The 15659-nt window shown below is 36.2% G+C and overlaps 2 protein-coding genes across 5 annotated transcripts in view; both read right to left on the bottom strand.

Moving 5' to 3' along the window:
* Dlg5 (MAGUK family member discs large 5) overlaps positions 1-1386 on the bottom strand; it is a 39599-nt gene extending 38213 nt beyond the window's left edge. For 2 of the 4 annotated variants that reach the window (XM_089632892.1, XM_089632912.1), the window contains exons 1-2: positions 1257-1378; positions 828-881 (exon numbers count right to left, since the gene is read on the bottom strand). In XM_089632892.1, coding sequence (XP_089489018.1) covers positions 828-870 — 43 coding nt within the window. In that variant the 5' untranslated portion in view covers positions 871-881; positions 1257-1378. Of the gene's footprint in view, positions 1-827; positions 882-1190 lie in introns of all 4 variants that reach the window. The other 2 variants (XM_089632905.1, XM_089632897.1) reach the window with 2 other exon arrangements.
* A 1984-nt stretch (positions 1387-3370) lies between these two features.
* On the bottom strand, positions 3371-6614 carry LOC149426696 (U5 small nuclear ribonucleoprotein 40 kDa protein). The gene is made up of 6 exons (XM_089638036.1): positions 6357-6614; positions 6135-6267; positions 5645-5848; positions 5226-5468; positions 4813-4991; positions 3371-4295 (listed from the first exon to the last, which is right to left on the bottom strand). The coding sequence occupies exons 1-6, from the start codon at positions 6477-6479 to the stop codon at positions 4116-4118; spliced, it is 1062 nt and encodes a 353-aa protein (XP_089494162.1). The 5' UTR covers positions 6480-6614; the 3' UTR covers positions 3371-4115.
* Between the last annotated feature and the right edge of the window lie 9045 nt (positions 6615-15659).

Below are 15659 nucleotides of genomic sequence, written 5' to 3'. Positions count from 1 at the left end.
ATCTGCACACACAGAGTGAGTCACAACAATGCGTGGCGAGGTACAGTGGTGTTAACCAAGCAGGGCGTTTTGTTGTGATGGTGTTTTATTCATTTTTATACGATTTATTAATTCTACATATAATTTATATGATACTAAAATTTACATATTCAAAATAGGCGTTTGATGGTTTATATGAGTCATTCCCAAAGTGGCCAAAAATTGGGGGTGCATAAGATGCAAATTGGGGTCTACGGGAGTGGAACTTACACATTTGATACCATTAGCAACGCCTTGTGTCCATGCGCTCTAAAGCTATGTTTTGAGAAGTTTTTGTCCGAAATGGAGGATACGAAAGGCGTGGGTAATCTATTTGAATACATGTATTTTTAGCCATAATATTTTTCACTGGTGTTCCTTAATGTCATATTGTCACAAACACATAATACAAAAATTCTCTTCCAACCTAATTTTATGGCCGATTCGCCATTAAAATTAAAAATGTCAATGCAAGAGTTAGTTTTTATTACAAAGGCATACAATTATGTACATTTGAAGTCCAGCATAAAGAAACGGGAAAGGACTACATTATTTATTGATTAGTTTAAAAACAAAACTTTAGAAAATCATCAGCAACTTAATTGTTTTGAAATTATTTTTGGTTTTGTAAAAAGTAGGTACAATATTTTTTTGATTTTGTAAAATTTGTTTTTATACATTGCGCAAATTGGTACTTTTCAGCATTAGAGTCGGCTTTGTAACTTCGCAAGTCGTATGGAAACGAAAACAAAAGTAAGAAATAGAATATCATGATTGTGAAGGATATAATGGAAATAAATATTTCTCACCACCACTTTCGTTACTGTCCAGGGAAGATGCACCTGAAGCCATTGTCTACCATCCTAAAAATAAAATAATTATATTTTCCGATAAAGCGAAACCATAATGACAGTTCAACAAAAGTATTACAAATAAAAAAAATGGTAAAAGAACAACTGGTGAAGGTTGATGATGTGTCTAACAGAGGCAAAATAGAAAGCAGCGGCGCAAACTACCTTCTGGAAGTAAACAAAGGTGCTATATAGACACTAGACAACAAGCAGCACTTTATTATTTTACTATAAATAAATAATGAAGTTACAAAGTAAAAAAAAATAGAACAATATCAGCTGATCATACTCGAAATTTCCGATTAAAAACTCATGTTTCACCTGTTGAGATCAGTTAAAAATGTTAATCACTTCACAAAATATTCACTGATAACTTGATTCACTTACCAAAATACATAACACCAAATATTAAACATATCGCACCTGTTACAACTTAAACTTCTGACAATTCGCCATTTTAGCACTACTACGGGCAGTACAAAACAGTCGTCAACAAATATAGCAGTTGCTGACAGAGTGTAAATTTCTATCAGTTGGGTAACCTTATTTCGGGTTAGGGTCCGTTCACATCGACTTTTCATTCGCTGTATTTTATAATTAAGTGGGGTTAGTAGTATTTTATACGTTCGTAACCCCAACAATATCAAAATGATAAACATTTCCGAAAGAATGTGTTATTTTACATAGCTAAGGCATGTAATGTGCATTTATGTCGAAGTCGAAGGATGAAAAACTTTTATCATGGGCATAGTAAATGCATTACAGAATGGAAGAAACAAATGCGTACCTACATTTTTTTTATTTTTCACTCGCACACAAACAGTATTTTTGCACCTTTGGTTTACATAATAGAGAGCTGATATTATTTATGAGTTCAGTTCTACATTTTAATGATGAGGATGTAGTAAGGTCGTGCGATTTCGTACGAATGACATTGACGCCAAATCCAGGGCGAGAGGAAATTACCTAGCAGCCATCTTATATGACAAACTTTTGAAATGGTAGTGTCTGCTAAGTGTTATTATTTTCATACTTTTAATGTAATTATAACGGCTTATGAAATTTATTTAGGAATTTTATGAGACAGGGAATGGGATAATGTTATAAAAATTAGCAAGTTTTGATAGTTTTCATACATCTTCCCCCGTGGCTTCAAATTTATCTCGGATAGTTCCGTCCAGGGCTTATTAAGTCCACAAGTAAGGTGAATGAGTAGGTGAGGGAGTAAAAAATTGCATTTTCGTCCCGTGAGCGAGGGTAAATAAATTACCACTCCACATTGAAAACTCAGTATACCCAGGGCCGGCACAATTTGAGCAGTCCGCTCCGGGCGCTGAATTGTCAAGGCGCTGATAATACCTAACAGTCCTTACACATCGCCCTTGAAATTATTTTTCAGAAAAACGACGCATCACAAAAATACAAATCAACCGAATATTATTGATTACAGTGATCACCTACCTAGGTGTTTACTGGTTTTGGCAATGGGGGGTCAAAATTTTATTCGCGCCAGGCGCCGCTTTGGCTCAGGGCGTGAGTGGTTTATTAATGCTCAGGGCCGGCGTGAGTGGTTTATTAATGGGCCCGGCCCTGAATGTACCCCATTACTTCGCAAATGTTTCTGATTTCAAGAGCATTATTCCAGACTACTGTGCGCCCTGGAAATTGATATTTATTTGCCATACAATATTTATCTGCTTTTTTACTAACCCTACTCTAAGTTAACATTTTCGGCTGGAGAAAGGATGTTCGATATTCCATTTTTTTAAATGTAGGAATCTTGTCAAATGAAATCACCTGCCAAATAACGCTCAACCATGGCTCAACCCTTGACGGTAAATGACATGAATAACACAACATAACTCTTTTCCTTTCTCGTACTTCTCTATTCTGCTAAGACTCATCCTCATAAAGAGCTCTTGTGAGTGGTTTATTTATGGTTCTTGTTTAGCAATTTACATCACATACATAATGTTCTTTTATTTGCAACTGGCTGAAGTCCCCGGCGTTGAACAGGCTTTACACAGAGTTTTAAAAAACAGATGTAGACACTAATAATCCTCTTATTTTGAAAGTCAAGTGTGCAAAATTTCACCAAAAAGTATCCAAACTCGGCATGGGAAAAGAGGATGGGGTGGTTTTTCGAAATTTCAAGGAAACAGTGACCTTCCTCCTCTTTTGAAGTCAAGTGTGCAAAATTTCATCAATTTCAGAATAAAACTGTAGATTTGTTTAAAAACCAAACCCACGCCGGGACACTCTTCTAATATAGACTGGTCGGTGGCTGAGTTGAAATCGTGTTTGTGTTCCGCCGAGGCGTCATGTGTTCAATTCCTCGGCTGGCTAAGTCCTCCATCATAACACAAGCAACATTTTCTGTGGTAGTAGGAGATTTTCAAATGTCAGGTTATTTGTAAGCAGGGAATGTTTGTTTCTTTAAAAAAAATAATACATATATATACTATATAAAGATGATATATTTCAATCAAAACATTAGGGCTCTGAAAATAACTACCAGCGCAATGTAATTATAAAGCATAAAATATTTTATTAATAAGGACAGTAGAATGAAGATATCACAACACATGAACAGGGCCATTAAGATTTTAGTCAAATAAAAACAAATATGTCCAATGTGGCAATTGCATCAATTCTCATTGTATAAAATAATTGTAAAAAGTTCCATCTTGTGTTGGGAAGATTGCAATTTATATTACTTTGGAAATTATTTAAAAATGGAATAAAGGTGCTTGAATTGATGCAATAAGGTCGTCTGCTAATTTTTTATTTATTAAAAATGTATCACTTTAGTATCAATTGAGTTATTAACGACAGTACATTGGTTTTCGGTTATCTCAAAAAATTACGAGCTTTCAAAGTGAACATTGGTAAATTGTATTCAATAGTGTTCATTGAAGTCATGGAGAACAATTCATAATTCAAACCGCTACGCACGTCCCGTGACATTACACAATTTTTGGTCTTACATCTTCGTTATTTTTCAATAATTCAAATGTTATGCCCTCAACATGCTCGAATGAATATGATACATTTGTAAAAGATGTATTAAATTTCATTGCAGAAGACGACTTAATTGTTCCGTACGATGCATTTATCCGACTGACTTCATATGAATTCACAGAAATAGATTTATTTGTAAAATTAACCCAAATAATATTTTTTTTATATGCACAATATAGAATCAGGTAGAAAGTTTGATTTCACAATTTATTATATTTGTATGTATTACATTTCAATTTCTCCTAAATAAAGCTGTTTATCGCTGGAAGCGGATAATACAATGGGTTCTTTAGGGTGGAAGCCAATATCATTTACACTTCCATTGTGTCCAGGAAGTTTGTAGAGAATTCTTCTGGTGGTTGTATCCCAAATGTAAACAAAACGATCACCAGAACCAGCAGTCACCTAAAATGTTAATTATAATCATTAGTTATAATATGTAATATTTTTATAGCGAAATAACTCAAATTGTAATATTTTATCCCTCAAGATAATGCGGTTACAGTATTTTTCTAAGAATTTTGAATTAAGCGTTTAATGGTGGGATGAAATAACATGTCATATTACATTAACAGCTAGATTATATTTAACTAAATTTATCCAATATCTGTGATAATACGATTCAGAAAACAACAACAAAACACTCCTAGCACTGACATAAAGATGGTCGCCGATATTCTTCAAACATTATAAGCAATGGATGTTGATTTATTTAATTCATATCCCCTCATTGAGAGTTCTGTTATAACCTCTCTTTCTCTTACTTATGTCATTTATGGGACCATGGGAAGTTAGCGATAAAAGTCTTATAGGAAATGTATTTATGACCACCTCTACCCTTCTTTTCTTCGTGGTTTTCATAAAACCAAGTGGGAATGCACATTAAAGAATATGTTATAAAATGTTTTTTTGGTAAACTTACTTTGGAACCATCAGGTGACCAAGCACATCTTAATAGATTTTTCTCAAAATTGTGCTGATGGCCAACGAAGACCTTTACACATCTCTCAACTGGAGCAAAAGGTCTGATGTCCCAAATCCTCATAGTGTTGTCCATGGAGTTAGAGAGCACATATGATCCATCCGGTGATAATGATAAACCTGCAAATATAGAACAATGTAATCTATTGAGTACTGAATTGTTAAGGAATAATATGGGCACCGAATACTGAATTACTTCTATGGAAACTTCAAAAATTCTGTCGTGGTTTCCTGTAAGTAATGCAAGTTAATCTAAAGAACTTTGCTTTCATTATTATTTTTTTTGGTAAACTAATTAATATTTTTTTTGGTAAACTAATGTTCCCTAATGTTTAATTATATAAAAAAACTTACCAGTAATAGAATCAGTGTGACCCCTTAGTCTGTGAACAATCTCGTTCTTTCTCGTGTCCCAGACTTTGATGTCGTTGTCAATGCCGCCGGTGATGATCTGTTCGGCCGTGTCGTTGAAAGTGACGGCCAGCACCTGGTAGTTGTTATTGAGCGAGCTCACCACATTCCTCTTCCTCGTGTCCCAGATTTTGATGGTGGAATCATCCGAGCCGGAGATCAGCATCTGTGGGCCTCTTCTGTTTCCTGGAAAAGCACAATATTATGGTCTTAATTCAATTACTAGAAGGCGTCAGTTTAACATTGTGATCATTTCAAGCCGGAGCAGATCGATTTTATAAAAATCCATACTATTCAAAACCAACACGATAAGCATTTTTTGCATTTGCCTGCTTACATAACCAACCTTAAGGCTGTATTACCTTGAATTGAGTTGACAAATCCGGTGTGTCCTTTGAGTTTCTTAATACGCTGCGAAGTGGGGACATCCCAAATTGCCAGGGTATTGTCGGTGGAGCAGGTAAATAGGTTGGATCCGTCAGGAGAGAACTGGAGTTCCATTATGGAGCCAGTGTGTCCGCTCATAACACTTACATTTTCACACTCTCCGTATACAGTCCATAAAACTGAAAACAAATCAATCAAATATTATTATAAATATAACATTTTTATTATATTGAAAACCCAATCTGGTGTTTTAGCGCAAAGGTTTTTTTTTAAATTTTATTTAGAATCTATGATTTTTGTGTCTCCACATACTTTTTAATTTAATTGAAATATACATTATTTCAGTCGTTTAATTATTTACAATTGAAAAAATGATCCACTATGAAAACTGAGAGGTTGGAATCACTTTTTGAATGTTCAAGGATTCTGCCCTTTATGTAGGTAATATTATTAACAGAAGATTACATATTTGTCTGTCAAAACCAGCAGAAGCCAGGTGTTGACCCTCGGGATGGAACTTCGAAGAAAACACTTCTCCTTGGTGGCCTTCCAAAAGCATTATGGGGGCAAACAATCCAGAAGTTCTTGGGATTTGATTCTAGAAAGCATAGAATTAATCATATTAGCATAATTAACTAACAAAACGATGATTATTACTAAACAAGTCAAAATAAATACGATGCTTACCGACGCTGAAATGACTGCCTTCTCTCTACTACCGATAACTGATAATTCATTTCGGTTTCTCTTATTGGCAGTGACAAGGGAATAGTCTTCAGCCTTTCGTTTGTTGTCTAAAGACGGCATCATTGAAACTCGAGACAATATTTTATATTAAAAATGCAAAATGTTTCTTAAAAAGTTGTATGCATGTATGCAACCGCAAACATGAAGTTATTTTGTTGTAAATTGTAAATGGTTGAAAACTTCTATGGCAATCTAGTGTAGTTGACAGATTGACACTTACTTACCCGACCAAAAAATAATGCATATTTTTTTTACCTGGCAATGCGTCCGGAATCCTATTTTTTTCAATGATCTGAAATCTAGGGAAATTTTCTATACGAAATTTAGGGAAATAATAATTTTGGGTATACCATCACTGGGTGTGCGTGAGCAGATTGGCAATTCGCGGGAAATTCCCAAAATTGATGGGATTTTTTTGGTTATTTTGCGGGGAGAATCTTTTAGTGGGAAAATGCGGAGATTCTGGAGATTTGATTATTCTACCATGTTGAAAATAATATTTACAATAATTGTGAGAATGTAATAACCTTTCGTTTTCCAGCAGCAAATTTTTAAATAAATGTCGATTTTTAAAGAATATTTTTAATGAAAGAGAAAATCCTAAAATGACTAGATAATAAAAAAATAATCCTAATTGCGAAAGAATTTTATTTAATCTTGTAGGTAGAATTTAAATTCACATGGAACTTGTGAGGAATTGTTATTTTGTTCTCCATAATTTGGGGATTTCGAGCACTTATTTTTCGTTTGGTCGTTTCATTCTAAATACGCCATTTCACTTAATCAACCCAGCTGTATACCTATCAACCTATTTTGTGTACGTAAATAGTTGTTTATTGTAGTAATTATTGCTGAAACGAGGCGTATTTTCCATAATGTGTGCCTCAAAGTACGGTCGTAGGGCAAATAATTACCAAAATATTTTATCAACGAAGTTTTTCAATCTCTGTGAGCAATAGTTATGTTAAAATTGTTTAGGGCCTAGTCTACGTTAGCACAACGTGTAAAAGACTACTTGGCCGTTGCATGCGTACATACATAAACCACTCCGTGGATAAATATGACTTCATGCGTCGGCCGCCATCGTTATCCGGTCAATTCGATTATTGTCGGTTTTCGCGCACACATCAAAGCAGGGGGGTATAACTAGGGTTGCCAGAAGTCCGGTTTTGGACCGGACACTCCGGACAGTACGGTTTTTTGAACGGCTGTCCGGTCTAGAAAAATTTATAAAAACCGGACAATAGAATGTCCGGTTTTTTTAATAAACCGACATTTATACCTCACTCACTAGATAATGTACAGATCAAAAGCCGTGAGCGATTCTGGCAGGTGGTAGCAAGACTTGTTCAAATCTGTTGAAAATGGTACAATATGTGTGCAGTTTTCCCGTCTCCAATGCCTTAGTAGAAATAGTTTTTAGTGTAATGGGTAATATATGGACTGACGAAAGAAATTTACCAGGTGTGAATACCGTAAAAAGCGAATTATGTGTTTTCTTCAATTTAAATGTTAGTTGCACTGAATTTAAAAATACAATATCAGTCGACGAACGATTATTTAAAGCTGTAGCATCTAGTAGAAATATGTTAAAAAGTGATTTTATGCTTACCAATAGCAATAATAAATATAAGTATGAATGTTCACTAAGTGTTTCATTGGGTTCACCCTCAGAAATTTTCGATTATTTTCTCTGTTTGTTCTGACCAAAATCAAAGGACCCTTTGATTTTCGACAACTTGTACGAAAAAAAATCAAAGGGGGGACCGGCTGATAAAAAATTGTTCGGTTTTTTTTTTATCTGGACCATTTGGCAACCCTAGGTATAACTCCGATCAAAAAGTGAAACTGAAAAAAGACACGGTAATCTCTGTGATCTGAAACGTCATCCAATGAAAAATCTGAATTTTGGCTGAGTAGATATCTGTGGTGGTTTCATTTGACATCTTGACAGATTTGAATATATTCAAATTACTTCAAATGTATTGTTAGGATGAGAATGGTTTAGTTATGGTTATGATATTGTTTATCCTATATTACCGAGATGTCCGTCATTTTGTGGCTCGTGGAGTATGGCTGTGTAGTATGCCGATAGTGGAGGGTGGCCGAAACCCCTGATCGAAAAATACTTCCGCAGATTATGCTCGGGTTCCTTTCAGCGCATTCGCATCAGGAGTCAAAAAGTGGTTGACTTTCATATGAACCTCCCTTAGTACACCACCAAGGATATGGCGGTGAAAGTGCCTGAAAGGAACCTGCATTGAATTTCTCAGGTAAAAAAATCAACAAACACACATCTTTGTGAAGTTATGATGTATTAATAATTTCTGATAATGGTATTGCTGACTACTTGTGAGAAACATATTCTGATCAAATCCCACGCCAGGATCTACCATCTTTACGATGATGTATTCAGGACAACGCAAAATGATTAGTAGAAGATAAGACATTACATGTAATTCATCAACAATGTCACCGGCCAAATGCCAGTGTTATGAATCGATCAATTGAAACTATAATGTGGGCAAAACCAACAATTGGTAAAGGTTACGAATTACGCTTCACGGTAAATATGGAATGTTTACTTTGAATTAATACTTGAATTTAGTTATATTATTACTAAAAGTTACTATAAATGTTGGGGAACCTTTAATAACGCCTGCTCGCGTCCCCTTTAGAGTTATATCCCAGTTTTCAAGTAGTTTGTGGGCTACGCTAGGTTTGTATAGACTGGTTTGTGATTTAATTCTAATATGATATTATGAATATAATCCAACTCTTGATATGAACATAGTCGTCGTCGGCTGCGACTATAACGGCGCCGCATACTAACTGACATATCGCGTAAGTGACTTAATAAACGAAATTAAAATTGCGTATTTTTCCGTCTCCCCCGACATAATAAATCATGTTTTGAATTAATAAAGCTAAATCCATTTATTTGAAAGTGAAATATTGCGTATTAAGAGTGAAGCGGAATAAGAGAAAAATAATCAACAATTATATGAACCCACTGCTTTCAGGAAAAGTAGGAATGAGTAGTAACATTGATTGGAATGAACCAGAAAATCCAAATTCTGCTGCCAATATCGAGGCTTTTTAAAGAGGTTTTGAGTTCACAGTAGGAAAACATCTTTAATTTATCATTGATTTCATTTCATGACCCTATAATATATTTTTTGTTAAAATGATTTTAGTGTTTCATGCTTATTAAATAATTTCTAGGCAGGGTGGTACGATCATCCAATTTTCTCTGAGGAAAGTGACTACCCCATAGTATTCAAGCAGAAGAGCCCAGTGTAGTGCGCAACAGGGCTTCAGCTCCTCTCGTCTTCCTGCCTTCACTCCTGAGGAAATCGAGTGCGTCAAGGGGACCTATGACTTTGTCGGACTAAACCACTACTCCAGCTCATTATGTAACCTTGTTCCTGCCAGGATTATGCGTATTGGATCGTTATTATATCATGCAAGGTATAATTCCATCATTCTAATACATTAATGATTTAACCTATAATTTATTTTCTTGCTAAAATAAAAATACTTAACATGTAACTGAGATTTCATTTTCTGTTACCACCAGAGAAATATCAAAATTCGATGCTTCAAAACATTTGACTTTCTATTTTTAAAATATTTTAGGCCAATGAATGTGGCAGGCTCCTGGCTCCAGACCATGAGAGTGATATTGTCTATGGTCACAACATTTTTTTGAGTTTCCTCTATCCTTCTCGATGGTGTGTGTGATGCAGCCAAGTTAATCAAAAAACAAATGTTAGTAAATATATGGTTAAACAGTGGACCAACTTGCTAGGAACAAAAAGCCCGTAGTTAACAATCTAGTGGTGGTTTATTTATGCATCAAAGGATTTTGGTGTTCACACGTTGGCCCTGTGTCCAGTTCGCAATACGCTCTCAGCGGAGACAGTTGTGCTAATTATTGCGTGAGTGATTATTTACGTCTACGAAATACGATGATTAATAAATTGTTGCAGCTGTGATAATTTCCACATCCATCTAGATTTGACGGCCTTCGTGGTCGAGGGGTAAGGCTGTCGACTAACAATCCAAAGGTCGCAGTATATTTTATTTGATTAATTTATGTTTTTCACAATTTATTCATTTAGAGTGGTAACTGAGATATTTTCAGAAGGGGTTGGCAGAGAGGACGGACCGCCAAACAACTCGATGTTGGCACACAGTTCTTGCCTCATTCAAATTCATACATCATCTCATACACACTCTTCTATTATTCTGACTCTTGACATGGCCCGACTCGAGTATCTTATTCACTTGATCGTGCCATGTCTTCCTCGGATGTCCCCGACTTCTGCTACCATTTGCATCATATATCCTCCTTACACTCCTTTTTTCGCTCTACATGCCCAAACCATCTAAGCGTCCCTTTCTTAATCTTACTCATTACGCTTACATCAGCCTTGCACTCTTTGCGGATCTCCACATTCCTCACACGATCATACATGGTTTTACCACGCATACTTAGGGCCTTAGGGATCTCATTTCAACAGCATTCAATCTACTTTCATCCTTTCTCTGCAGGTTCCATGCCTCACTTCCATACATCAGGGTAGGTATCAGCACTCCATTGTGGATTGCTAACTTTGCTTCTTTGGACAATTTTTTTTTAGCGCCAACTGCGTTCAGTCCTCCATTAATGGAGTTACCTCACAGACATATGAATATATAGACTAGAAATTAAAGGTGAGGGGTAAAATCAACTGTTGAAGAACGAAGGGGGTAAAGCTGACTGTGATTCGTCAATAAATCAATCTGACAGTATATAGGCATCTCGCATTTTAATATCACCATTTAGTTCTTAAAAGTAAAATCTGCTTTTGAATGAATAGACATTTTTACATGGGAGCGCAAATTACTTGCCACGTTATGAACAAATTTGCGAAGTCCAAATTCGGCAAAAAAAATTTCTTGTATTTTCATAGTCGAATATTTTGTTTACGTATTTACGACACTTTTATAAGTGTTCATAATTTACTTCCCAGTAACAACGATGCGCACACTTGGGAATCGCTACATTCGACCAATGTTGGAGGGTTGTCACAACCGCTATGTTCCTATTAATAATAAAATATTGAAATCTTTAAGAAAAGTAAAACAACTAAAAAAACAAATGAAATTATATACACACAGTTTTTACCAGCGATTCCTAAGAATATTTGGAGTAAAAATTTGGACATCATTTTGCCTTCCGATGACATTTTTTCAATTAAAAACAAAAAACATGATTTTCTTCAACACATCGCCACTCGGTATAACCTAGCGCATTACGTGATATGCACTCCTTCTCGTTCCAGCAGTACCGTACATACGAAACAAGCGCGTACCTAACACGTGGTACCTAAAGCGCAAAAGGCAAAGGCACATCCTTGATTCTAATGCGAACGGCTTTGTATTTTGCATCCAGATGTATCTCGATGTGATAGTATATGTTTCTACAACTGATCCATATTATACGATGTGAATAAGCTTAAAATAATGCTTACATATGGAATGTAATACGACAATTGGGTTAATTCTCTTTTTCACATCTATTTTTACAAGTTTTCATATCACAAGCCACCATTTTGCCGTGTTATTTCGTAAAATGCCTCGACCATAGCTCGACGCTAGTTCGAACAAGAATGATGACGTCACATTCTCAAGATTCACGGGAAGCCATACGCAAGCCCAGCCGGCTCCAATGGAACCGGTATGGGGAGTGGGGAATAATACGCTTTTAATCACTTAGGGCAGGTCTACTAATATTCATATGTCTATGAGTTACCTGCATTTACCCTTCGTTCCATATCTCTTGCAGCCTTCCCATCTCTCGTAAACATACTTCCTAAATACACAAATTCATCCACCTGCTCCAAGTATTCCCCATTCACAACTATATTGCACGCTGTTTTCGTGCTCTCTCTTTCAAACACCATAACTTTAGACTTTTTTTTTTTTTTTTAAAGTCGGAGGCGGTTTACTTACGTTCCCCGCGAGCACTTAGGCCATAGGCCCATTGTACTATCTCCCATTTTACCTCATTCCCTTGCCAGTAACCCGGTCCCTTTTATGAAGTTCACCAGGGCTGTCATTGGATATGTGGCGATGTCTTCTGGTTCCACACTGTGTCTTCCCAGGTATCTGAGCCTTATTCCCAGCAGAGCGGCACCATAGGTGAATTGGAGTCTCTTCCTCCTCTTCACATTTCCTACAGATGTTGGTGTTTTCCACTCCCAACAGTTGCATGTGTCTCCTGAGATGGCAGTGTCCCGTTAATAGTCCTACCAGTTCCCTCAGTGAGTTTCTGTCCATATCGAGTAGTTGCCTGGTTCGGTTAGGGTCCGGTCCGTTTATGAGTACTTTAGATTGCCTCATTCCGGGTGCCTTCTTCCATTCCTTCCAGTGTTGGGATTTGACCCACCTCTTGATATGTAGTTTGGTGTGGCAAGCTGCTACTCCTACGGCCGGCTCGGATCCCGCAAGTGGTGCTTTCGCCCCTTTCCTTGCTAGTTCGTCAGCCCGCTCGTTGCCCTCAATACCTTTATGTCCTGGTACCCAGAGCAGGGTTACTTTATTGATGACTTTAGACTTACTTACATTCATCATTAACTAGTTCTTCATGCATACTTCGTTCATCCTAGACACGAGAGACTGTAGTTCATCCATACTATTAGCAATCAGCACAACATCATCAGCATACAACAGGTGACATACTTTGAGATTACTTAAATTCGCGCCCAATCCCACCTCTTTCAATTCTTGCATACAATTATCCATGCATAGATTGAATAACCACGGTGACATTACGCAGCCATGTTTAACACCTTTTGTGATATCAAACCACCCCATAAAATCACCGTTCACCCTAAAACATGCAATTCTTCCCTCACACAGAGACGCAATTGCCTGAGTCAGATTCGTATTCACTCCATACTTGGACAACACTTTCCATAGCTTTTTTCTGTCGACTCGGTCGTATGCTTTTTGTAGATCTATAAAGGCACACAAAAGTTTCCGGTTTTTTGTCAGAAACTTCTCAGTGAGCATACGTAATGAGAAGATCTGGTCCATGTACCCCCTTCCACTCATAAAAGCACCTTGCACATCCCATATTTTATCCTTCGTTTCCTTTCTTACACTTTCAATCAAAATTGTACCATACAGCTTGCCAACTGAACTAGCAGGCTAATAGCCCTATGATTCCCAAATTCCATACGTGACTTTACCTTTATATAATGGCATGATCACAGCCCTTCTACAATCTAAAGGCGTGTGACCCTCTTTAAACATTGGTTAAAAATATTGCACAACCATGTGAAAATTATACGGCTATCTCCATTAAAATATTCAGCAGCAATATTTTCGAAACCGACAGCCTTACCATTCTTCATACATTTAATCGATCTTTCTATCTCATCCATCCATTTCGGTAACATTCACTCCATCCTCATTCATATCTGATTCGCCGCTGGAATCACTGTCAATCAGGTCGCTTTTACATTCTTCGTAGATATAAAAACAAACTTGTCTGTAATAATAATAATATTTGGCTAATTTATATAGCGCCTTTTTCGTGAGAAATCACCTCAAGGGCGCTGTACAAATATATTTCTTAAATAGTTAACATTACCTATTGATAACAAAAAGGCCTAGGCCCTGCAGATGTTATCAGGGCGTTGTTAATTTCTGAACGTCTTATTGTAATACAGTGAAACCTCTATCTATTGGTTTTAAAGGGACCTATTGAAATAAACGATGAATGCGGGAAAACAATGAATGCGGGATTAAGAGGACAAAACACAAGGAGATACGATCCAGTAAAGATACCTTCCTCCCAATCTGCATAACCGTTGGTAGATTAAAATTATAAGAAGAAAATAAGTTTTAGATGTAAATAAATGTATTTATTTAAAAAAATACAGAGCTAAACAGAACCAAATTTTTTTTAAGTTTATTGCATTGTAAATACATAATTTTTCATCGATATTTGTTTTTTTACAGTTTTATTTCCGCAAGTCAACAGTATATTTTCAGCTTTGCAAATGATATTATTTTCGGCATCAATTATTGAGTGTGGTAGGAGAAAGTTTTCAATCTTTCAAAGAGTGTTCATGCTTCTGAAAATGAAGGTACAGGCAGCGGCTCCTCTTCATCAATATCGACCTCTTTTGTTGTCTCCGTCAATCTTGCGTCACACAAGCTTTCGATAGTTTCTATCCCACAAGTTGGAATAATGTCGTCGAAAGTAACAAAATTGTTAAAATTTGTCAAATTTGGTACCAAGAGATAAGAATTTTCTCCAGTTCGCTAAACTTTGATTCTTTACTGGTTTTTCTAGTTTTCGAAGATTTTCCGCACTTTTGAATTTGCTCCCGAATTTCGTTTTTTTTTCAAGAAAATAGAATTTAACGTGGATGCCGCGATTCCTAAACGCTTGGCTATATCGACGCGTTTTTCAGCGGGGTTTTTTTCTACCTCTTCGATAATTTTCAATCTTTCTTGATGAGTACGTACTTTTTTCATCGAACGGCTCATTTCGAAGATAGTTTAAAAGCTCAAAAAATGGATAACTGCAAACACTCCACTAAGTTCGGGTATCTAGCGACAACTGACGACAACTGTTATTCTTTCTCTTTCTCTCTCAAAAGTTTTGCGCATCGTAACGAGTGCCGTCTGGCGCCGTTTTAACACAGACAAAATATATCAAATACACGACGTAATTCCTACGATGAATGCGGGAAAATGGTGGACATAGAAACGATCGATGCGATCTATTTTTGTATGAAATGAATTCGGACTAGAAGAAATAAATGATACATCCGGGAAAACGATTATTCGAGGAACGATAGATAGAGGTTTCACTGTATTAGGTCAACTATCATATTCATGATAGATTATGTTCCATAGTTCATGTAAATAGATTCAAGGTTTAAGGAATTAAATCATCACCCATCAGGAAAGCTTTCACAATCATATGCCCATGTTTAAATATGTTTTCTTATTATTTTTGCAACAGCACATACCTACCATTCAAACTCTCCAGATTTCATATTTTTCTCTGTATCTGTACCAGTCATCTAGTACTTTATAACTGAGTGAGACATGCACATGATAGTTTTTCTGCAAATAAATACACACTTTTTTTATATTGCCGGTAACCTGGTCGTTTATTAACATAAATAGTTATTTAAAAATCATGTGCGCTACCCGACTCACTAGACAACTTCT

This window comes from Hesperophylax consimilis, chromosome 1, assembly GCF_061612785.1.
Source record: "Hesperophylax consimilis isolate HC1 chromosome 1, BYU_Hcon_1.0, whole genome shotgun sequence".
In the NCBI taxonomy this organism is placed as follows: domain Eukaryota; kingdom Metazoa; phylum Arthropoda; class Insecta; order Trichoptera; family Limnephilidae; genus Hesperophylax; species Hesperophylax consimilis.
The sequence above is the reverse complement of the archived record's forward strand: the minus strand, read 5'-3'. Positions and strand labels throughout refer to the sequence as shown.